General features: G+C 44.0%; 1 protein-coding gene across 1 annotated transcript in view; it reads left to right on the top strand.

The window, feature by feature from the left end:
• The first annotated feature begins 11,428 nt into the window (after positions 1–11,428).
• Positions 11,429–22,877, top strand: part of Srcap (Snf2 related CREBBP activator protein) — a 45,357-nt gene continuing 33,908 nt past the window's right edge. The window contains 6 exon segments of the mRNA XM_027404557.2: positions 11,429–11,566; positions 13,411–13,486; positions 14,698–14,960; positions 17,663–17,914; positions 20,660–20,845; positions 21,270–21,410. Of these exon segments, the coding sequence (XP_027260358.1) occupies positions 14,907–14,960; positions 17,663–17,914; positions 20,660–20,845; positions 21,270–21,410 (633 nt within the window). The 5' untranslated portion in view covers positions 11,429–11,566; positions 13,411–13,486; positions 14,698–14,906.

Raw genomic sequence — 22,877 nt, 5'->3', positions numbered from 1 at the left:
AGTGTCTTCCCATCTCTGAAAAAAAAATTCTGTTCCTTCTGCAAAATGGGAATACAAACAAAACCTATCTCAATGGAGTTATAAGAATTCTTAGCCAGAGTCAGGCACTGGTGGCACATGCCTTTAATCCCAGCACTTGGGAGGCAGAGACAGGTGTATCTAAGGTGAGTTCAAAGCCATCCTGGTCTATAGAGTGAGTTCTAGGACAGGCTCCAAAGCTACACAGAAAAAACCTGTCTTGAAAAAAACAAAAAGGAATTCTTGATGTTCTATAAAGGGAAAGAATTTTTAATACTATTAGTCTGTCCCTGGTAATGATTTTTTATGTTATTTAAAAATACAGAGGGGCTGAAGGGATAGTTTAGTGAGCACTGATAGCTCTTCCAGAAAACCTGAGATCAACTACCAGCACCCATATAGTGGCTTACAAAACTGTAACTCTAATCCCAAAGGATCTGACACCTTCTGAAGGCACCGGTACACAAGTGGTATACAGACATACAAACTGTCCATATACATAGAATTATTTAAATTGAAAGAAAAAGTATAGAACTGGCAATGGTTAAGAGTACTTGTGAGGATGCCATGTAGCTGCTGAAGGGGTAAGATGCCAGAACATTACTGGTAAGCCACAGCCACATGGTGATACACAGATTATTAAAAACAAAATGAGTTGATTTATAACAGAGGGAGCTAGCCAGTAATAAGCTTGAGTCATTGGCCAAACAATTATATTTAATACTAGCCTCTGACTGATTATTTCATAAGTGGCTTCCAGGACCGAGACTGGGAGAGAAACCCGTCCGGGGGACCAGTGGGACAGAGAAAAACATTCAGCTACAAGTGAGCATGTGTGGGGGGGTCAGAGGACAACTTTTGGGAGTAAGTTCTCTCCTCCCCTCTGTAGATCCCAGCGATCGAATTCGGGTTGTCAGACGTGGTGGCAAGCACCTTTACCTGCTGATCCTTTTTGACATCCCTGAATGTCTTTTGAGCTTTGTCAAAAATCAACACAAGCAGGGCCTATCGGGGGAGCTGGATGACACAAGCCACACAAACATAAAGACCTAAGTTCTGCCTCCAGCACCCATTAAAGAAACAGAATGGCATGTGCCTGCAAACCTGGGGTAGGGAGTCAGAGACAAGAGGATCCCTGGAGCCTCTGGCCAGCCAGTCTAGCTGAATCAATAAGCTCTAGGCACAACCAGAGACCTTGTCTCAAAATATGAGGTAGAGAGGAATTGAGGAAGATAACTGATCTTGACCTCTGGCCTCTATTCACGAAGAAACTCATGTGCTTGCGCATAAACATACACATACACACTAAATAAAATCTGGCTAGCTGTGTAATTACCACCATCAGTTTAGGGTATGTGTTCAGCTCCATTTCTGGGCTCCCTACTGCATTCTATTGCTGTGTCCAGCCCTTTGTAAAGCCAGAGCCAGAGCCATAGTTTTTGTTTGGTTGTTTTTTTTTTTTTTTTTTGGTTTTTGGAGACAAGGTTTGGAACCTATCTGGAGACCAGGCTGGCCTTGAACTCACAGAGATCTGCCTGCCTTTGCCTCCCGAGTGCTGGGATTAAAGGTGTGCGCCCCCAACGCCTGGCTTCAGAGCCGTAGTCCTAACCACTATATCTGTCATAAGTTTTGAAGTTGAATAAACTCCATCTTCTCACAAAAAAAAAAAAGAGTACTTGTGAGGGCTGGAGAGGTGGCTCAGAGGTTAAGAGCACTGCCTGCTCTTCCAGAGGTCCTGAGTTCAGTTCCCAGCAACTGCATGGTGGCTCACAACCATCCATAATGAGATCTGGTGCCCTCTTTTGGTCTGCAGGCATACATGCAGACAGAACACACTAATAAATAAATAATCTTAAAAAAATCTATCAGGTTGGGGATTTAGCTCAGTGGTAGAGCAATTACCTCTCAAGTGCAAGGCCCTGGGTTAGGTCCTCAGCTCTGAAAAAAAAAATGAGGGGCTGGAGAGATGGCTCAGTGGTTAATAACACTAGCTGGTCTTCCAGAGGTCTTGAGTTCAATTCCCAGCAACCACATGATGGCTCCCAACCATTTGTAATGAGATCTGGTGCTGCCTTCTGGCCTGCAGAGAAACATGCAGACAGAACACTGTGTATATAAGAAATAATCTTTGCTGGGGTGTTGGTGGCACATGCCTTTAATCCCAGTACTGGGGAGGGGGGGGGAGGTAGGGCAAAGGCACACAGATCTCTGTGAGTTCCAGACCAGCTTGGTCTATAAGAGCTAGTTCCAGGACAGCCTCCAAAGCCACAGAGAAACCTTGTCTCGAAAAACCAAAAAAAAAAAAAAAAAAAAAAAAAAAAAAAAAAAAAAAAAAAAAAACAAACCACCACCAATTGGTCTTCCAGAGGTCCTGAGTTCAATTTCGGCAATCACATGGTGGCTCACAACCACCTGTAATGAGATCTGGTGCCCTCTTGTGGCCTGCAGGGATATATGTAGGCAGAACGCTATATGTAATATATATATATATTTTTTTTTTCCTGAGACAGGGTTTCTCTTTGTAGCTTTGTAGACCAGGCTGGCCTCAAACTCACAGAGCTCCACCTGCTTCTGCCTCCCGAGTGCTGTGATTAAAGGTGTGCGTCATCACTGCCCCACTTAAATAAATCTTTAAAAAAAACCAATTAACACTCAAAGAATGTGGAGCTGGATGTGGTGGCACACACCTTTAATCCCAGCACTCAGGGAGGCAGAGGCAGGGGGATCTCTGAGTTCCAGGCCAGCCTGTTCTACAGAGTGAGTTTCAGGGCAGCTAGGGAAACCTTGTCTCAGAAAAAAAAAAAAAAAAAAAAAAAAAAAAAAAAAAAAGGAGCTGTGGATGGTGGTGCATGCCTTCAATCTCAACATTTACTGGTGATGGGGTGTGGAATAGCAGAAGGATTGCTGCAAATTTGAGCAGAAGTGTGGCTACCCTAGAGAAACCCTGTCTCAAAAGACTGGGGCTGGGGGCAGGATAGGCACCCAGGTGTGGTGATGCACACACCTCCCTCTGTACTCAGAAGGTTAGGAGGATGGTGAACTCATGACAGCCCAGTCTACAGAGCAACACCCAGTCTCAAAAAGAGCCCCATACAGAATATTATACTTAAGTTTGGGTATAGCTTAACCATATAGTACAACCTTTGGCTTATTCCCTAGCACCCCGGCCCACACATTTATAAAAGACAAAAATCAAAAAACAAACAAACAAAAAAACCCTGCTACACAGAACAGAGGCTGAAGGTGTAGCTCAGTTGATAGAGTACTTGCCTAAAAATGCACAAATCCCTTGATTCAGTTGTAACACCATCACAGCATGGTGGCACATGCCTGTAATTCCAGCAATCTGAAGGTAGAGACAGGAGGATCAGAAGTTCAAGGTCATCTTCAGCTATATAGTAAGCAAGTTTGAAGCCAGCCTGGGGGGCTGGAGAGATGCCTCAGGGATTAAGAGCATTGCCTGTTCTTCCAGAGGTCCTGAGTTCAATTCCCAGCAACCACATGGTGGCTCACAACCATCTGTAAAGTAGTCTGGTGCCCTCTTCTGGACGCAGGCATACATGCAAGCAGAACACTGTATACATAATAAATAAATGTTTAAAAATAAATAAATAAAATGCCTCCTACCTACAAAAAAGAAAAGAAAAGAAGAGAAGAAGAAGAAGAAGAAGAAGAAGAAGGAAGAAGAAAAGAAGAAAAGAAGAAGAAGAAGAAGAAGAAGAAGAAGAAGAAGAAGAAGAAGAAGAAGAAGAAGAAGAACCCAGACTAGGATACATGAGACAAGAAGAGGGGAAAAAAAAGCTGGTTTGAAATGAAACAGCTTCTCAACACTTGGAACAGGAATCCATGCTTAAAATAATTACTTCCTTTTTTTTCTTTTTTTTTGGTTTTTCGAGACAGGGTTTCTCTGTGGCTTTGGAGACTGTCTTGGAACTAGCTCTTGTAGACCAGGCTGGTCTCAAATTCACAGAGATCCACCTGCCTCTGCCTCCCAAGTGCTGGGACTAAAGGCGTGCACCAATCAACGCCTGGCCTATTTACTTCCTTTTATGGAATTGGATATAACCATTTTATTGGATTGTTAGGTGCCCAGATCTGATCCATCTCGTCTCACTTTTCCTTTTGAGAATTGCTATGTCTGCCACCATCACCCTTCTTCCTGGTGTTATGTATGAGTGTGCCCACATAGATATATGAGCAAGTAGAGGCCAGAAGTCATCCTCCATTGCTGTCCACCATATATTTTAAAGATATATTTTTGGCCGGGCGTTGGTGGTGCACGCCTTTAATCCCAGCACTCAAGAGGCAGAGGCAGGTGGATCTCTGTGAGTTCCAGGCCAGCCTGGTCTCCAGAGTGAGTGCCAGGATAGGCTCCAAAGCTACACAGAGAAACCCTGTCTCAGAAAATAAATAAGTAAGTAAATAAATAAATAAATAAAGATATATTTTTGTGTATGAGTATTTTGCCTGCATGTATGTCTGTGTACCACATACCTGCTTGGTGCTCACAGAGGACAGAAGAGGGAGTCAGATCTCAAGACTGGCATTACAGACCATTGTGAGCTGTCACGTGGGTGCTGGGAACTGAACTCAGGTCCTCTGGAAGAGTAATCTGTGTCTTAATCGCTGATCTTCCCAGACCCTCTACCTTATTTTTTGAGACAGGGTCTCTGACTGAACTTGGAATGGACCCATTGTGCTTTGATAACTTGCCAGTCCTGGGATCTACCTGTGTCTACCCATCAGTATTGGGGTTACAGAACATATCACTGCATCAAGTTTTTTATACAGATGCTGGGGTTTCAAACTCAGGTCCTCATGTTTACAGGGCAAGCACTTTAATCCAAGCATTCAGGCAGCAGAGGCTGGCAGATCTCTGTGAGTTTGAGGCCAGCCTGGTCTACAGAGTGAGTTCCAGGACAGCTAGAGCCACACAGATAGACTTTGTCTCAAAACACAAAAAACAACCAGCCAAACAAAAACCCCAGACTTAATGACATACATCTATAATATGGCATATACCATTATTCAAGAGGTGGTGGCAAGAAGATGTGAACCACCAGAAGACCCCAGCACCCATGTGGCAGTTCACACACCTGTCTGTAGGTCCAGTTCAGGGAATCTGATGCCCTCTACTGGCCTGCTTGGGCACAAGGCATGTATGTGATGCACACGTACTGGCATGCAAAACACATACATAAAATTAGAGGTATGTAATCTTAGCTCATTCTGACTCGAAACTATCTACATAACCCAGGCTGGCCTTGAACTTACTGAAATCCTCTTGCCTCTGAGTCTGAGTACTAGAATTACAAACATAGAGCACCATAGCTGTGTTTGTTTGACTTAGGGTTTTGGTTCAGGCTGTCCTCAAACTTGTTAAGTGGTTGAGAATAACTCTGAACTGCTGATCCTCCTGTATCCATGTCACTGGTGTTAGGGTTACCATTTGCAGGTGAAGCAAGCCTACTATTAATTCAGCTGTACACAATCTCCCTCCTATTTTTTTTCTGAGAAAGGATCTCACTGTATATCCCTCCCTGGTTGGCCTGGAGTTCACAATGTAGACCAGACTGGCCCTGACCTCACAGATATCCTGCCTCAATCTTCAATGACAGGGATACAGGCATTCACTATCATACCAGGTTTATGCAGCTTTGGCAATCAACCCAGGGCTTTGTGCACTAACACAAGCACGTTTCCCACTGGGCTAGTTATTTTCTAAGCAGGATTTCATGTAGCCCAGGCTGGTATCAGACTTGCTAGATAATCCTGAACTTCATATCTTCCTGCCAGCAACTCCTGAGTGATGGTATATGCATTGACATCTGTTTTAAAAAGACACTAGGGCAGAACCCAAGGCTTCATGCATGTAGGCAAGCACTCTATCACCTGAGGTAGAGTCCCTCATTCTTTTTCTACCTTGTGGGCTTTAGGCATCAAATTCAGGTTGTCAGGGTTAGGAGATATCTTTATTTTGTTGTTGTTGTTGTTTTAATTTTTGTTTTTCAAGACAGGTTTTCTCTGTGGCTTTGGAGGCTGTCCTGGAACTAGCTCTTGTAGACCAGGCTAGTCTCAAACTCACAGAGATCCGCCTGCCTCTACCTCCCCAGTGCTGGAATTAAAGGAATGTGCCACCAATGCCCGACTTTTTATTATTATATTATTTTAATTCATTGTGTACATTGGTGTTTAACCTGCATATGTGTTGGTGTGAGAGTGTTGGATCCTGGCGTTGCAGTTGTGAGCTGTGATGTGTGTGCTGGGAGTTGAACCCAGGTCCTCTGGAAGAGCAGTTAGTGCTCTTAATTGCTAAGCCATTTCTCCAGCCTTTAATTTTTTTGTTGTTTGTTTGTTTTTAGAGACAGGGTTTCTCTGTGGCTTTGGAGGCTGTCCTGGAACTAGCTCTTATAGACTAGGCTGGTCTCAAAGTCACAGAGATCTGCCTGCCTCTGCCTCCCCAGTGCTGGCTAAAGGCGTGCACCACCACCGCAGCAAATTTTTTAAATTTATTTTTTATGAATATGAATTTTTGCCCGCATGCATGTATGTGCACCAAGTACATCCCTGGTGCCAGAGGAAGTCAGAAAAGGGCTTTGGATCCCCAGGAACTGGAATTATGAATGGCATTAGTCATCATGTGGATGCTTGGAATTGAATCCAGGTTCTCTGCAAGAACAAGTGCTCTTGTGTATCCAGCACTCTCTCCAGACTCCTTTTTGAAGCTATTTATTGTGTTTGAAGGCAAGTGTGTACATACCAAAATGCATACGTGGAGTTGCTTTATCCTTCCATATTTACATGGGTTCTGGGGACTGAATTTGGTCAGGTTTAGGAAGCACTTTGAATTAAAACTACACCCTTGTTGGGCATTGGTGGCGCACGCCTTTAGTCCCAGCCCTTGGGAGGCAGAGGCAGGCAGATCTCTGTGAATTCAAGACCAGTTGGTCTACAAGAGCTAGTTCCAGGAGAGACTCCAAAGCCACAGAAAAACCCTGTCTCGAAAAAAACCAACCCCCCTCCTCCCCCCCAAAAAAACCCAAAACCCAAACTACACCCCTGCTGAACCTTGCCATTAGTCTTTAGGAAGGCTTGTTTGGGATACATAGCTAGAACCAGAAAGGAATGTTTGTTGTTCTTTTTCATTTTGGTTAACAGTTCTTTTCTTCTTATTTAAGATTTATTTATTATGTATACAGTTTTCTACCTGCACACCTGCACTTCAAAAGAGAGCACCAGATCTCATTTATGGATGGTTGTTAGTCACCATCTGGTTGCTGGGAATTGAACTCAAGACCTCTGGAAGAGGAGCCTCTCCAGCATTTTTTTTTTCTAGGTAGGATCTCACTAAGTAGTTCTGGCTGACATAGAATTCACTTTTACATATTTATTTGAGACAAGGTCTGGCTATACAATCCAAGCTGGTCTTTGTGTATGTGTGTGACACACAGAGAAAGAGAAAGCATTTGCATCATGGCATAAATGTGTAGGTCAGGGCCTGGAGAGATGGCTCAGTGGTTAAGAAGACTGACTGCTCTTCCTGAGGACCCAGATTCAATTCCCACCACCCACATGACAGCTCACAATTGTATGTAATTCCAGTTCCAGGGGATCTATTACCAATAGTCAAAGCACCAATGCACATAAAATAAAGATTAAAAAAAATATGGAGGTCAGAGGACACCTTTTTTTTTTTTTTTTTGAGGCTGTCCTGGTAGACCAGGCTGGTCTCAAACTCAAGATCTGCCTGCCTTTGCCTCCCTAGTGCTGGGATTAAAGGCATGCGCCACCAACGCCTGGCTCAGAGGACGACTTTTTGGGAGTTCATTTTCTTTCAACCTTGTTTTAAGGCAGGCTCACTCCTTTCTTCTTTTTTTTTTTTTTGCTGCACTCCATGCTAGTTGGCATGAGAGCAATTTTCCCATCTTGCTTATAGGAGTGCTGGGATTACAGATGTGTACCATTGCATCCAGCTTTTTACAAAAGTTCTTTGGGCCAAGCAGTAGTAGCACAGGCCTTTAAATCCCAGCACTCGGGAAACAGAGGCAGGTGGATCTCTTTGAGTCTGAGATCAGCCTGGTAAGAAAAAGAGTTCTGTGGACCAAGCTCAGGTGGCTAGCACTTTTACCTAGTGAGCCATTTCCCATTCCCCAGGCTGATTTTGGTATTACATTTTTCTTATATCAGATGCCTGAGTACTGGGAATACAGCACCATACCCATATTTCAGCTAGTCAAAAGTGAGGTAGACCCTAGTATTTATTTATTTACTGTATTTTCAGAGTTTCTCTGTATATTCCTGGCTGTCCTGGAACTCACTCTGTAGACCAAGCTGGCCTCGAAATCAGAGATCTACCTGCCTCGGACTCCCAAGTGTTGGGATTAAAGGTGTGTTCCACTACCACCTAGCTCTATTTTTATTATTTTGATTCCTTTTTTTGGGGGGGGTGTTCGAGATAGGGTTTCTCTGTGGTTTTGGATGTTGTCCTGGAACTAGCTCTTGTAGACCAGGCTAGTCTCAAATTCACAGAGATCTGCCTGCCTCTGCCTCTGAGGGCTGGGATTAAAAGCGTGTACCACCACTGCCCAACTTATTTTGTTTTCTTGAGACAGAGAACTCAGTATGTAGACCAGCCTGGCCTTGATATCTATATCTTCTTGCTTCTGCCTCTTGAATATTTGGGATTAAAATTGCTCATCACCATACCCAGCATTTAAGAAAATTAAAATATTTTTTAAAACGTATACAGGTGATTTGTCTGTAAGCCTGTACCATGTGCTTTCGGTGACACAGAGGCCAGAAGAGGTTAAAATAGATTGCAAGCTATCTTGTTGGTCCTAGGAACAGAATTCAGGTCCTTTGGCCTGAGCCAGTGCTCTTAACTACTGAATCATCTCTTCCCCACTACCTACCTTTATATTTTTTCTTTCTTTCACTTTCTTCCTGTCCTTCCTTCCTTCCTTTGGTGTGTGTGTGTGTGTGTCTATGTGTAAACAAGGCTGGTTTTGTAGTCACAGAGATTTGCCCTGCTAGTGCCTCTTGAGTGCTGAGATGAAAGGTTGAGTGCCACACCTGGTCCCATTATCTTTTATTAATATCTTTCCAGATAATTATATATATCTGAAAAGGCAAAGTGTAAAACAATATGTTTACTTTTGGGCAGGGCACTGAGAACATGTGGGTAAGGTTTTCTTTTTTGTTTCTGATACAGGGTTTCTCTGTGTAATAGTCCTGGCTGTCCTGGAACTCTCTGTAGAACCAGGCTGGCCTCGAACTCACAGGGATCCACCTGCCTTTGCTGGGATAAAAGGCGTGAACTACTATGGCCTGGCAGTGGGGAAGGTTTTTGCTGATAATTCATACTAGACTTTATTTTTATAAAAGTAAACATTTATTACCTCTATAATTTTGAGATTTTTATTTTATGAGTGTTTGCCTGACTGTATGTCTGTGTATCAGAAGAGGGTGTCAGATTCCCTAAGACTGAAGTTAGAGATTGTTAGGAGCTTCCATGTAGGTGCTGGGAATCACATACCAGGTTCTCTGGAAGAGCAGCCAGTCTTAACCACTGAACCATCTCTCCAGCCCCACCTCTGTAATTTATTCAAAACGAAACAAAACAACCCACAAAACTTTTTAAAACTCCTAACTTGAAAAAAAGCAAACATATACTTACTGCAAGACTATATACATGTCTTTTTATTATTTACTTATTTTGGTTTTTCGAGACAGGGTTTCTCTGTGTAGCTTTGGAGGCTGTCCTGGAACTCCCTTTGTAGACCAGGCTGGCTTCGAACTCACAGAGATCCACCAGCCTCCTGAGTGCTGTAATTAAAGGCATGCTCCAGCAACGCCCAGTTTACACGTCTTTTTAAAGACAGAATAATCTTGAACTTTAGAAGATTAACTAGGGGTGTGTGTACCAAGTATACAAGAGCCAAGGGGTGTGTGGGTGTGTGTGTGTACACACTGAGTACGCAAGAGCTAAGGGGTGTGTGTATACAAACGGAGTATGTAACAGCCAAGGTGTGTGTGTGTGTATACATACCGAGTATGCAACAGTCCAGGCTGGCCTCTACCAGTGTCTTCCAGTAAGTGCTGGGATTATAGGCATATGCCACCACACCAGTCTTTATTCAACTGCCATTTCCCAGTGTCCACAATTGCTTTTCCCATGTCTGTCTCTGATTTACCAAGGGCTCAAGATATTTCTTGGAACTGTTGCTAACAATAAACAGGTCCTTAAAATGGGAAAGGAGTATCAGATTCTCCAAGACATCCCCCCCACCTCCCCCCAGACAGGGTTTCCCTGTGGCTTTGGAGGCTGTCTGGGAACTAGCTCTTGTAGACCAGGCTGGTCTCGAAGTCACAGAGATCCGCCTGCCTCTGCCTCCCGAGTGCTGGGATTAAAGGCGTGCGCCACCACGGCCGGCAAGACATTTTTTAAAAAGGATTTTTATTTGATGTTTATGGTTATTTTACTTGCATGCAAGTCTATGCACGGTGTTAGTGCATTGCCCTCTAAGGTCATTAGAGGGTGTCTGATTCCCTGGAACTGGAGTTGCAGATGGTTATGAGTTGCTTTGAGTGCTGGAAATAAAACTGGGTCTTCTGGAAGAGGAAGCAGCCAATATTCTTAGTTGCTGAGCCATCTTCCCAGCCTCATAAAAAGGGTCCTTAATGTGGAAAACCTGCACGCCAATTGCAGATATATGTGTGTGTTTGTGTGTGTTGGGGGGATAATTTGGAAGCCAATGCTACAAAGTCGACTGCAGCTGGTAGTGGTGGCGCACACCGTTAATACTAGGCAGAGGCAGGAACATCTGTTGAGTTTAAGGTTAGCCAGATATACATATCGAGTCCAGGTCAGCCACCAAGCTACCTTATGAGACCTTGTCTTTAAAAAAAAAAAACGAAAACAAAGCGAGTTTGGAGTTTGGAGCTTGGAGCTCAGGCTCCAAAACTGATTTGTTTCATTTCACTGGCTGATCTGCAAAACAAAACAAAAACAAAAACAAAAAAAACCTCCCAAAGGATGTTCCCACTGTACAGCTTCAACGCAGCACGGAGTTGACTGGTTTCAGATCCCACGAAGCGTGCCGGGCAAGCACGGAACTGGGGAACTGACTACAACTCCCATCTTGCTTTGCGCTCCAGACAAGAGTCCTACGCTAGCACGCGAGCCTACCCGCCCCTCCAGCCTCCAGTTACTGTGTATCGCGAGAAGACGGGCCGCTCCGGCGGTAGCGATAACGAGCCTTGGTGGTGGTAGTGGTGGTAGTGGCGGTGGCGGCCGAGAAGGCGGCGGCCATTTTGGTGAGGCCTCGGGAGCGGCGGCGGCGGCGGCGGGGTCGCTGGGAGTAGCGTCTCCTTTTCCTGCAACTTACTGATCGCATCTCCGTGGCGGGACCAGGAGCGGTGCGAGCACGGGGGCGGCTCTAGCTGCGGCCCTTAGGGGAATTTAGAGCGGTGAAGGCGGCGACCAGGAGGGGGCCCTCCCCCCTCCTCGGCGGGAGGGGGGGTGGTGAGCACGCCCCCGAGGACGCAGGTAAGGAGAGGGAGACAAGATGGCGGAGGCGTCCCAGTGCCCCCTCCCCTGACGGGTGGCTGCGCGCGCACCTCCGAGTGCCTCTTCCCACCTTCCCGGGGTGCTGCGCGCGCACCTCCAGCCGGGGCCCCGGGGCCGGTGAGCGAGCGAGCGAACGAGCGAGCGAGGCTACCTGCGCGCGCCCATAGAGACCCGAGCGGGGGGCGGGGGGAGGGTGTCAGGCCGGGTGGCCTCTGGTCTCCGCGCGTCTTCCTCGCCCTCCTGCCCTTCTGCGCACGCGTGCGTGAGCGAACAAACCCCGAGAGGACGGACCCAGGTGCGCTTCTGCCCGCCCACCAACCTGCCTCCCCTCAGGGGAGAGGAAGAGGAAAGGGTGCATGAGACGAACAGCCCGGGCGTGTGCCCGCCACAGTCCACTTGGGGGAGAGACCGAGGCTTGGCGCTCTCGAACCCTTTCTTCCTCAGCCTTTTGCGGCCTGTTGACGTGAGGGCGCCGGCGGGCGCGGACGCGGACTCGCGAGTCCCGCGACCCGGTCTCTGGTTTTGGGTTCTGGCGGGAACCCCCCCAGGCCGTGCGCGCCGCCGGATCACTCCGCCTCCAGCCGCGCACGCGCGGGCCCCTCCCCCCCACCCCCGCCTGGCGCGCACGTTGGGTGGGGTGGGCGACCGGGCGGGGGCGGGGCTACCGCGAAAGCCTGGGCTGAGGTCGGGGGTCACGCCGGGTCCGTCTACCGAGGTCTTGGGAGACTGTGGTGTAGACTAGGGTCAAGAGTTCAGGCATCTCGCACTCGGACCTCCTCCTGCGGTCCCCGGAATGGGGAGGGTGAATCCAGGCAGCAGCACGCACCTAGATAAGGAGTTAACCGGGTGAATACTTCCGGGCCTTGTATAGTTTAATCCTGCTCGTTTCCGGAGCGTGGCTCTGGTTGCGGCTTAAAGAGCTCTAAAGTTCTTTGGATGTTTCGTCCTGCGTGCACAGATTTCAAAGGATCCTTTTCTGTGACCAACTATTTGCTTTTTGTTTTTTTTGGGGGGGGGACTCCACCCTCGTTCCTGTGGAGTCCTCGCTGAAAAGGCTAGCAGGCGGTCAGACATCCAGCAGGCTTTGTGAACTTCTCAATGTCATTTGGTGTTTGGAATTTAAAGTACTTTATCTTTTAAAACCTTCTGTTGTTTCATTTCCTCTCTGCCCTTATCCAGCCAGAATGTACAACCCTGTGAAATTCTTCATACAAAACACAATTTGCTTTTGTTGTCATTACTTTTTCTCCCCTTTTTCTTTCTTCTTCTTTTTTTTTTTCCAGACAGGGTTTCTCTGTGTAGTTTTGGAGTCTGTCCTGGAACTTGCTCTGTAGACTAACTAGGCTGGTCTCAAACTCAACAGATATCCATCCACCTGCCTCTGCCTCCTGAGTGCTGGGATTAAAGGTGTGTGTCAACATAGCGTGGCTGCCATTACTTTAAAAAAAAGTAATTATTTTACTTTTGCGTGTTTTTGTGGATTCCTGTGTGTTCACCACATGAGTGCCAGGTGTCCAAACAGGCCAGAAGAGGGGTTTGGCTCCACTGCAACTGTAGTTACAGCTGTGGTGAGCTGCCTTGTGGATGCTGGGAACCAAACCCAGGACCTCTGAAGAGCAGTAAATACTGAATTGCCGGAGGCATTTCTCTAGACATTCCCTAACCTAACCAAATTTATTTTTTTGAAGAATGAACTTTTCCTACTATTACGTGAATTGACTTTGGCTGTATTTTTAAGTCTCGGACAACTGGTGTAAATACACTTAGACAGATATTGACAAATGTGGATTGGTTCCTCACTGCTGCTTTCTCTATTGTTTTAGGTGTGATTTCCCTCATTACAGCAAGGCACCGTGGAAGTGCAGACTTTCACAGGGGGTGTGGTCTCTGCTCACACAGGTGAGCTCACCTTCAGATACAATTTTGTGTGCATTAATGAAGAAATAGTATGAGATAATGAGAGAATAAGTTAATTGTGAATTTATGGCCTGGAAAACTTTAAATCTTTGTGAGTGTTTTCATGGGGGATTTGACCATGGTGGTGTAACAATGGAACCTCAGCACTACCAGGGATAGTACTAAGAGTACAATTTTCTTCAGAGGTTTGCTTTTTCTTTTTTGGTTTTTTGAGACAGGGTTTCTCTGTGGCTTTGGATGGAGGCTGTCCTGGAACTAGCTCTTGTAGACCAGGCTGGTCTCAGTGCTTTTTCTTTTTTAGGACAGGGTCTCTGGAGAGTCCTGGCTGTCCTGGAATTCACTATATTGACAAGGCTGGTCTCAAATTCACAGAGATCTGCTTGCCTCTGCTTCCCTGTGCTGGGGTTAACTGTGTGTGTCACCAACCTGACTGGCTTCTTCAGTGTTTTGGAATGAGGAGGCTATCTGGATTTAAATTCTCCCACTATTTCCTGTCTTTCTTTTTTTGTTGTTGTTGTTACTGTTTTTTTGTTTTTGTTTTGAGACAGGATTTTTCTGTGTAGGTTTGGAGCCTGTCCTGGAACTTGCTCTGTAGACCAGGTTGGCCTTGAACACACAGAGATCCATGTACCTCTAACTCTAGTGTCTGCCACCATTGCCCAGCATATTTCTTCTTCTGAAAGGAAATGTCATTATGTGGCTGAGGCTGTTCTGGAATGCTTGGATTCAAACAATCCTCTTCACCCCAGTATTCCAAATATGTTCTAACCTCTTCTAGCTAAGCAAGTACTTCCAAGTGTTTGACACACAGCAAATGCTCAAGAAACATGGGGAGACAGGGTCTTATACTGTGTAACCAGGGATGAACTTGAACTTCTGATCTTTTTGCCTTTACCTCCCAAGCTTTGATACTGAAGGTTTATGCCTCCCTGTCGATTTTATGCTTTGTTGGAAATTGAACTCATGTTTTATGTGTGCTAGGTATGCACTCAACCAACTGAGCTACCTCCCTATCCCTGGAAACAGTTCTTAACCTCAGCATTTAGGAGGCTGAGGCAAGAGAATAATTATTTCCAGGCCAGCCTGGATGGTGTAGTAAGACCCTTTCTGTGTCAACAAACAACTCTTTTAATGGCCTTTAATTTTATTTTTACTTTTTTTTTTCTTTTTTTTTTTTTTTTATCCAACCATAGGTGCTCCAGAGGTTGGTGGACCTGAGCGGAGGCTGGGACGCCCTGGTGGGCCCCGGGCCCTGGAAGGCAGGTCCCGGTGGCTGGTGGCCCAGAATGAGGCCAGCTCCCAGCATGCCCTGCAGCCGGACACCAGCCCCTCGGCCTGCAGCAGTGGTGATAATAACCCAGTCATTCTTCAGGCATCCAGCAAGGAGCCTGGGAGTGGGACCATGCAGAGCAGCCCCTCCCCTGCTCATCCTCAGCTCCCAGTCCTACAGACACAGGTTTGAAAGTGGGGAGGGTTCCATTGCTTATTTTCTGTAGACTGATAGACTAGGTTTTGAGACAGAAGTGGTGTTGCAGGTCTTAATACCTACCTGAGTAGTTGAGTTTGGACTTTCTTTAGTTTTCAGATAGATTGGGCTATAACATGTCAAGCCTGTTAGATACCTCCTCTTCCTCTTTCTTTTTTAATTTGTTTTTTTCAAGACAGAGTTTTTTTGTGTACTATCCTGGAACACAACTCTGTAGACCAGGCTGGCTTGGATTTGGATCCATTTGTCTCTCCCTCCCAAGTGTTGGGATTAAAGACTTGGGCTAACATGCCTGGCTTTAGATTGCTTTCGATTCACATAATAATAGTTGATTTCCAAAAGTGCAAATCTTGAGGGGTGTGTTGGCACATGCTTTTAATCATAGCACTCAGAAGCAGAGACAGGCAGATCTCTATGAGATCAAGGCCAGTCTGGTCTATTTAGTGAGTCCCAGGCCAGTTAAAAGTACATGCATAGTAAGACCCTGTGTTTTAAAAAAAGGAAAAAAAAAGATGCAGGTCTTTCTTAAAGTGGTTGAATTAGGCTAGGCTGGAAATGGAGACTTGGCAAAATGCTTCTAAGACTAAACTAAGAGAATAGTTTAACTTCATTTGGAACTAGAACAGGGTTTGCCTTAAGTGAGGCATTATTTCTTTCCTTGTACTGTGGGAATGTGGAGTGGGGAAAAAGTGTTTTTTAAATTAATTAGATCTTCATTTACATTTAATAGGCTTTTTTCCGACTTTTAATAAGTAAGGGCTTCTTGTGGAGCTGGGGTTTAGCTTATTTGGTACAGTGCTTGTTATGCACAAGGCTCAGAGTTGGGCTCTGGGTTGATTCCCAGTACTGTATTTACAGTATATGGTGACACATACTTGTAATCCCAGCACTTTGAAAGGTGGAAGCAGGATGATCAGAAGTTTGAGGACATTCTCAGCTACATAGGGAGTTCCAGATTCACCTGAGGTACATGTGACCCTGTCTAAAAAGGAAGGAGAGGGAATTGGGAGTTTCCTTATGTACCCCAGCCTCCTGAATCCTAGTTGTACCACCATAGGTAGCTCAATTGATAGTTGGTTCATTTGTTGTGATGACCTTTGAACTTAGGGCCTTATGCATGCTAAGGCAAACTCTTTACTATTGAGCCATATCCCTTTGGGCTTTCAAATGTGTTGCTGGGAGTTAAGTCCAGAGCTTTGCGCAGTCCAGATAAGTAAGCACTCTGTCATTGCTTCAATGGGTTTGATACTTAGACTTTGTCTTAGCTTCTGGGAAATTGTGATATGTCATTTAGCTGGGGTAGGAATTTGAGGCACTTTGAGATGTTGGTTTTGTAGTGAATTTCATAAATGATTTCATTTGCCATATTTCAGTGGGACTTTTTGTTTGTTTGGTTGGTTGTTTTTCAAGATAGGGATTCTCTGTATCCCTGCCTGTCCTGGAGTTCACTGTAGACCTGGCTGGCCTTGAACTCAGAGATCTGCCTTCCACTGCCTCTTGAGTGCTAGGTATAAGGGCATGTGATACCACTGACTTGCTGAGACATCGTTTTGAATTAATGCTTTTACAGTCAATACTGTGTAAAGTAATGTTTTGGTATTTGAGAACAGTATTTAGTTCCATCCTCTGCATTTTCAGTGAAGAAGTTTCAGATCTTTTTTTCCTATGATTTGAAATTAATTCTAATTTATTACATAGGTGAATCTGCCATACTTGCTTCTTAGTTTATGTGAGTAAAATCAAACTTTCCCTGGCTGTGGAAGAGCATGCCTTCAATCCCAGGAGGATCTCTGAGGTAGAGGTCAGCCTGGTCCACAGAGTGAGTTCCAGGACAGCCAGGAGTCTTTCACAGAGAAACCCTGTTTCTAAAAACAAAAACAAACATAACAACAGCAAAATCAAGCTTCTAAAAGGACCTTTAAATTTGAAATCATAGCATGCTTTTGATCACAGCACTCATGAGGTAGAGATAGGCCCATCTCTATGTCTATGTAGTGAGACTGTTTCAAAAACAAACAAAAAGAACAAATGATCATGCACTGTAGTAGTCTTGTAAAACAAACTTTTGTTTTTGAGAGCTATGCTTTTAGCCATGTAGTAGCAGTCTTGAATTTAGGTAGTTCTGTGTATCAGCATGTATATCTTGCATGTCAGATAGCTACTAGAAATTTGGCTCTAGGGTGGTGGTGCACGCCTTTAATCCCAGCACTTGGAAGGCAGAGGCAGGCGGATCTCTATGAGTTGGAGATTGGCTTGATCTACAGAGCAAGTGCCAGGACAGCCTCCATAGCCAAAGAGAAAACCTGTCTCGAAAAACAAAAAGAAAAAAAAAAGAAAATTGGCTCTATCATTTTAATTACTTTGCTAAAAACAAATTTCATTTTAAAGCCTGGTATGGTGACACTAGCCTCTTAATCCAGCATTTAGGAGGTGGGTTGTAAATCCCAGGCCATACTAGGCTACATAGTAAGACCTTGTCTTTAACTGTAACAGCTTCCCTCTACCAAAACCCCAAAAGAAAACAAACCAACAAAGTGTTTGTGTTGATAAAAATGAGAGTGATATCTTATTCTACAGTTTTTTGTTGTGAAGTGGAATAGAAAGAAAATGTATTTAAATCATTTAGCACAATGTTCAGCATTTTTTTTTTCAATCATTTTCCCCTTTTCTAGATGGTGTCGGACGGCATGACAGGCAGCAATCCTGTGTCCCCTGCCTCATCTAGTTCTCCAGCTTCTAGTGGGGCAGGTGGCATCTCCCCCCAACATATAGCTCAAGATTCCTCTCTGGATGGACCTCCAGGCCCGCCAGATGGTACCACAGTTCCTCTGGAGGGGTTCAGCTTATCCCAGGCTGCTGACCTGGCCAACAAGGGCCCGAAGTGGGAGAAGAGCCATGCAGAAATTGCAGAACAAGCTAAACATGTATGTATTGGGAAGGCCCATGAAGATTCATGGGAGTTGTCTGTCTTAACTCTATTATCTCATGGGTATTTATTGTCTTTGTTTTTACCCATGAGTTTTGGGTATGGATTACTACTTTGTCTTGAGTATGTTGCTTGAATTAAACCAACCCCTCTCTCCTTGCTTCCCTTTTTTTTTTTGAAGGCTGGAGAAATGGTTCTATAGTTTAGAGCACTGATTAGTTTTCTAGAGGATCTAGGTTCAATTCCCAGTTCCCACAGCTTATAGCTGTCTTTAACCTCGTTGAAGGGAATCCAGTTCCCTCTTGCCTCCTTGTGCACCAGGCAAACCACTCATACATATGCAAAAGAAAGTGACCAACCTTCCTTCTTTCTTTCCATCTAAACTAAGGTCTCATATATGCTAGGCAAGTGTTCACTTTTTTTTAAAGGTTATTTTATTTTTTGTGTATATGAATATCTTGCCTATATGTATGTATACATTACATCCATGCCTGGTCCTTCTGGTGTTCAGAAGAGGATATCTTATCCTCTGGAACTGGCAGTTATGAGCCCCTGTGGGTGGTGAGTGTCAAACTCAGGTCTTATGCAAGAACAAGTGCTCTTAATCACTGAGCCATTTTCCCAGCTGGAGGGAAGTGTTATCACTGGTTATACCTTAGTTTTGACTTTTGTTTTTCAAATAGGAGTGTCTGTTAAGTTTACTCTCAAATTCAGTTTTCTCCATACACTGCTCTGGGGATTGAACTCAAACCTTTGTGCATATACTAGGCAAATTCTCAACCACTAAGATATACCCTGAGTTCTGTTATCAGACTTAAAGGAAGAATTAAAGGAAGGTGTGGTGGCTGTTAACTTTTAATCTCTACACTAGGAGGTGGAGAAAGGATCATGAGTTCAGGGCCAGCTTGACTATATACAATGGTGTCTTTAAAAAAAAGTAAATAATAATTGAAAAAATTATGCTGGATGGTGGTGGCACACACTTTGAATCCCAGCACTCAGGAGACAGAAGCAGGTGAATGTCTTTGAGTTTGATGACAGTCTGGTCTACAGAGTGAGTTCCAGGACAGTCAGATATACATAGAGAAATCCTACTCTGAAATACCAAGAAAGTAAATAAATATGTCTTCAAAAAATAGATGAGGTAGCTTACATTTGTATGCCAAGCACTCTGGAGGTGATGATGCAGGACTGGAAAGTTTGAGCCAACCTGGGCTACAGAGTGAGATAGATGCTATCTCAAAGAAAGCAAAAAGCCAAAAAATAAAAACAAAAAAATAACAAAAACCTTCCACTAATCTAAATAAAAAAAGAATTAGACATTGAAGTACTTTGTAAACTGTGATGGTATTAAACTTTTTTTGTTTTCCCATTTCTGTTCAGTCTGTAGCCTGTGAAATTTTCTGCAAGTGCATGCAGTTCCATCTGGGAGCTTAGTAGAAGTGTGTATTATCCATATTTCCTTCTGCCTACCCATTTAAACTTTGGTTTGGTACCCATTAACCTTTTTAATGTCTTTTTTTTGTTTGTTTTTTGAGACAGGATTACTCTGTGTATTTTTGGCTGTCCTGGAATTCACTCTGTAGACCAGGTTGCCCTGGAACTCAGAGATCCACCTGCCTCTGTTTCTTGAAGGAGTAAAACCACTGCTACCCAGCCTAATTCTTTCAATTATTATTTATGTTCACACAAGTGCCTGATGTATGTGGGCTTGCATGTTGTGTCACATGTGTTGGTCAAGAGGACAACTTTGTAGAGTTAGTTTGCTACCTTTACATGGGTTCTGGCTATAGAACCTGCTCCTTTTTTCTATATGCCTGCCTGCCTCCCCTCTTCCTCCTCCCTCCATTCTGTTTGATTTTGGTATAGGATCTTAACGCTAGTCTGCCCTAAATCTAAAAGTATGTAACTTTCTATGGTGCACCCATCTTAGCACCCAAAGTTCTGGGATTACAGCTGTTAACACACACCTGGTTTGTTCAAAAATTTTTTAAACCTACTTGTTACAAACAAAGTTTCAAATGATTTAATGTTCTTAATCAGAAGTTTAATGAATTGCAGAAGCTTTTAGTAAAAGTGGGAACTTTTTGTTATTGGCAACCGATATTAGTTTGGTTGTATATCTTCAGTGTTTTTCCCATAAAATAAGTTTTTCTAAAATTATTTTGTGTGACTTTTACCCCATCTGCTGTTTGTCAAAAATCCCTCCGTGTTAGAGATTAAATAGAGAGCTTTCTACCTGCTGGATCTAAGCTGTAGCTATCTCTCCCCAAAATAATGTTTTCTTAAAACAAACACAGATGGATGATGGTGGCGCACACCTTTAATCCCAGCACTCGGGAGGCAGAGGCAGGAGGATCTCTGAGTTTGAGGCCAGCCTGGTCTCCAGAGCGAGTGTCAGGATAGGCTCTAAAGCTAAACAGAGAAACCTTGCCTGTAAAAACAAACAAAAAGACATCTTCCTGCCTCTGTCTCCTGAGGTCTGGGATTAAAGCCATGTGTTACCATACTTGGCTCCCGAGACCTATTTTTGATTCCCAGTTGTTTCCTAGCTGTATGATCTCAGGAAACTCATTGGATTTCCCAGATAATTCCCCACACCACCTGCCAGCAGAGTCTAGTACCTTCTAGAATTGGTAAGAGCATAAGACACGGAGTCCATTAGGGGTGAGGAATTTAGCCATGGCAGTGAGATGGCTTGTATGTTCAGGAACTTTTGATCAATGTCATTACCCCTCATTAGGAAGCTGAAATTGAAACTCGGATTGCGGAACTTCGAAAGGAGGGATTCTGGTCATTGAAAAGGCTTCCTAAAGTGCCAGAGCCTCCCCGATCTAAAAGCCATTGGGACTTCCTATGTGAAGAGATGCAGTGGCTTTCTGCTGACTTTGCTCAGGAGCGCCGATGGAAACGAGGTGTGGCCCGGAAGGTATGTCCTGTTTGCTCTACTGTCCAAATTTTTACAGGTGTGCTTTTGAAACCTTAATGGAGGTGGTGATGGTGGAGCACACTTAATCTCAGCACTAGGGACACAGACGCAGACAAATCTGTAAGTTTGAGGCCAGCCTGGTCTATGGAACAAATTCCAGGACAGCTAGGGCTACACACAGAAACCCCTGTCTTGAACACCTGCCCTTTGCCCCCCCCCAAAAAAAAATGAAAAAGAAACTTTAGTGGATGAATTACTTGAAAGGTGGAAGGGAACCAGATGAAATTATACTTTTTGTTGCTTTCTGCATTTTAAGGCAAGCTGTAACATCTTGGGTTTCTTGCCCTTGATTGCCTTTCTCTTTGACTGGGTTTTTAAGGAGATTTAGCTTGAGTGATCTTATACTGTGTCTTTATTTCTATAGGTGGTACGTATGGTAATCCGGCACCATGAAGAGCAGCGACAAAAAGAGGAAAGAGCTCGGAGAGAAGAACAGGCCAAGCTGCGCCGAATTGCTTCTACCATGGCCAAGGATGTTAGGCAGTTCTGGAGCAATGTGGAAAAGGTAAGCAGTGAGGTTGAATTAGGTTAGAGGGAGGCATGTTGATAGGACTGACCAAAGTTTACTGAGGAACTAAACACTGCAATTCCAGCTCTTTATGACATTTCCCCATATGTTGGACCTTCCCACTGCTGAATGTCACAAGGAAGAAGGAATTCTTGGCTTCCTTTTCCTACCTACTCAGTTAAAACTTCGGGAGTAGCTTCCAGCAATTTATTTTATAATGGCAAAATAAGCTTGTACCTTTGGGGTTGAGTTGGACTCCTTGACTCCTCTAGACCATCTACTCTTTGTAGGGTGGATAGATAGTATGTTTACCTGCTGATGCCATTAAAATTCCTTCTGCTTATATGTAAATTGTAATTATCTCTGAAGCCCTCTTCTCCCTTTTTGTGTTTGTGTGATTGGTTCTAGGACTCCCTGTGGGCATCTTCTGGTCTGGAGATGTTCAAGTCCAGTATATGAAATGCATGTAACATAATGAACAGATAATTGAAGAATATTAAATATTTCTACAAATTATAAATATTTCTAGATAGTTTGTGATGCATGTTGTGTAAAATTACTACATAAATAGTTGTCATACTGTGTTGTTTGAGATTAGGGGTAATTCTGCATTTCACAGGTCGGCTTTCTTTTTCTTCCCGTTTTGATACAGGGTGCCATGTAACTCATGTTGGCCTCACTCAACTTTGCTTTGTAGCTAAGAATAATCTTGAACTTCTGATCTTTCCACCTTCCTAAGTGCACTTTTTTGTTGTTTATTTTTGAAACAAGGTTTTCATGTAGACCAGGTTTGCTTCAGACTCATCATGTAGCAGAGGCTGATTCTTTTGCCTCTTCTTCCTCTCAAGTGCTGAATTATAGGAGTATCTTGGTGGTTCGTCTTTGAACTCATCTTTTCTTCAGTTTCATTCCTGCTGCAGTGTTTGCTTTATACTTTTTGAAACAGGGTCTCCCTATGTAACCAATGCTGGTATGGAGCCATCTTTAGTCTCCTGAGTTCTGAGAATGTGCCATCTAACAACACCTGGGCTTGAAATTATTTGGGACAAAACAATTTTTTATTACCATTTATTTATTGTGTCTGTATTTGGGTTTGGGGACACATACCATGTTACATATGAAGACTAAAGGACAATTTATGGGAGTCTGTTTTCTGTTTCTGCCATGAATTCAGACCATCAGGCTTGATATTGAGCCATCTTGCCTGCTCCCTTTCTTTGTGTGCTTGAGACAAACTGTCCTTGAATTTACAGAAATCCTGCTTTAGTCACTCTGCCTAGGCTTGTTTGTTTATATGGAGACAGAGTCTCATTATCTCTGGCTAGTCTAGAACTCCCTGTGTAAACCAGACTAGCAATGAAATCTCATACCTCTAGAGTGTTGAAGGTTCAAGGTGTTTGATACTATGCCTAGAGGCAGAAACTTATTTTTTGAAACATTATTATTATTATTATTATTATTATT

Source organism: Cricetulus griseus, chromosome 3 (assembly GCF_003668045.3).
Source record: "Cricetulus griseus strain 17A/GY chromosome 3, alternate assembly CriGri-PICRH-1.0, whole genome shotgun sequence".
Taxonomy (NCBI): Eukaryota; Metazoa; Chordata; class Mammalia; order Rodentia; family Cricetidae; genus Cricetulus; species Cricetulus griseus.
This window is presented reverse-complemented; position numbering and strand designations above follow the sequence as displayed.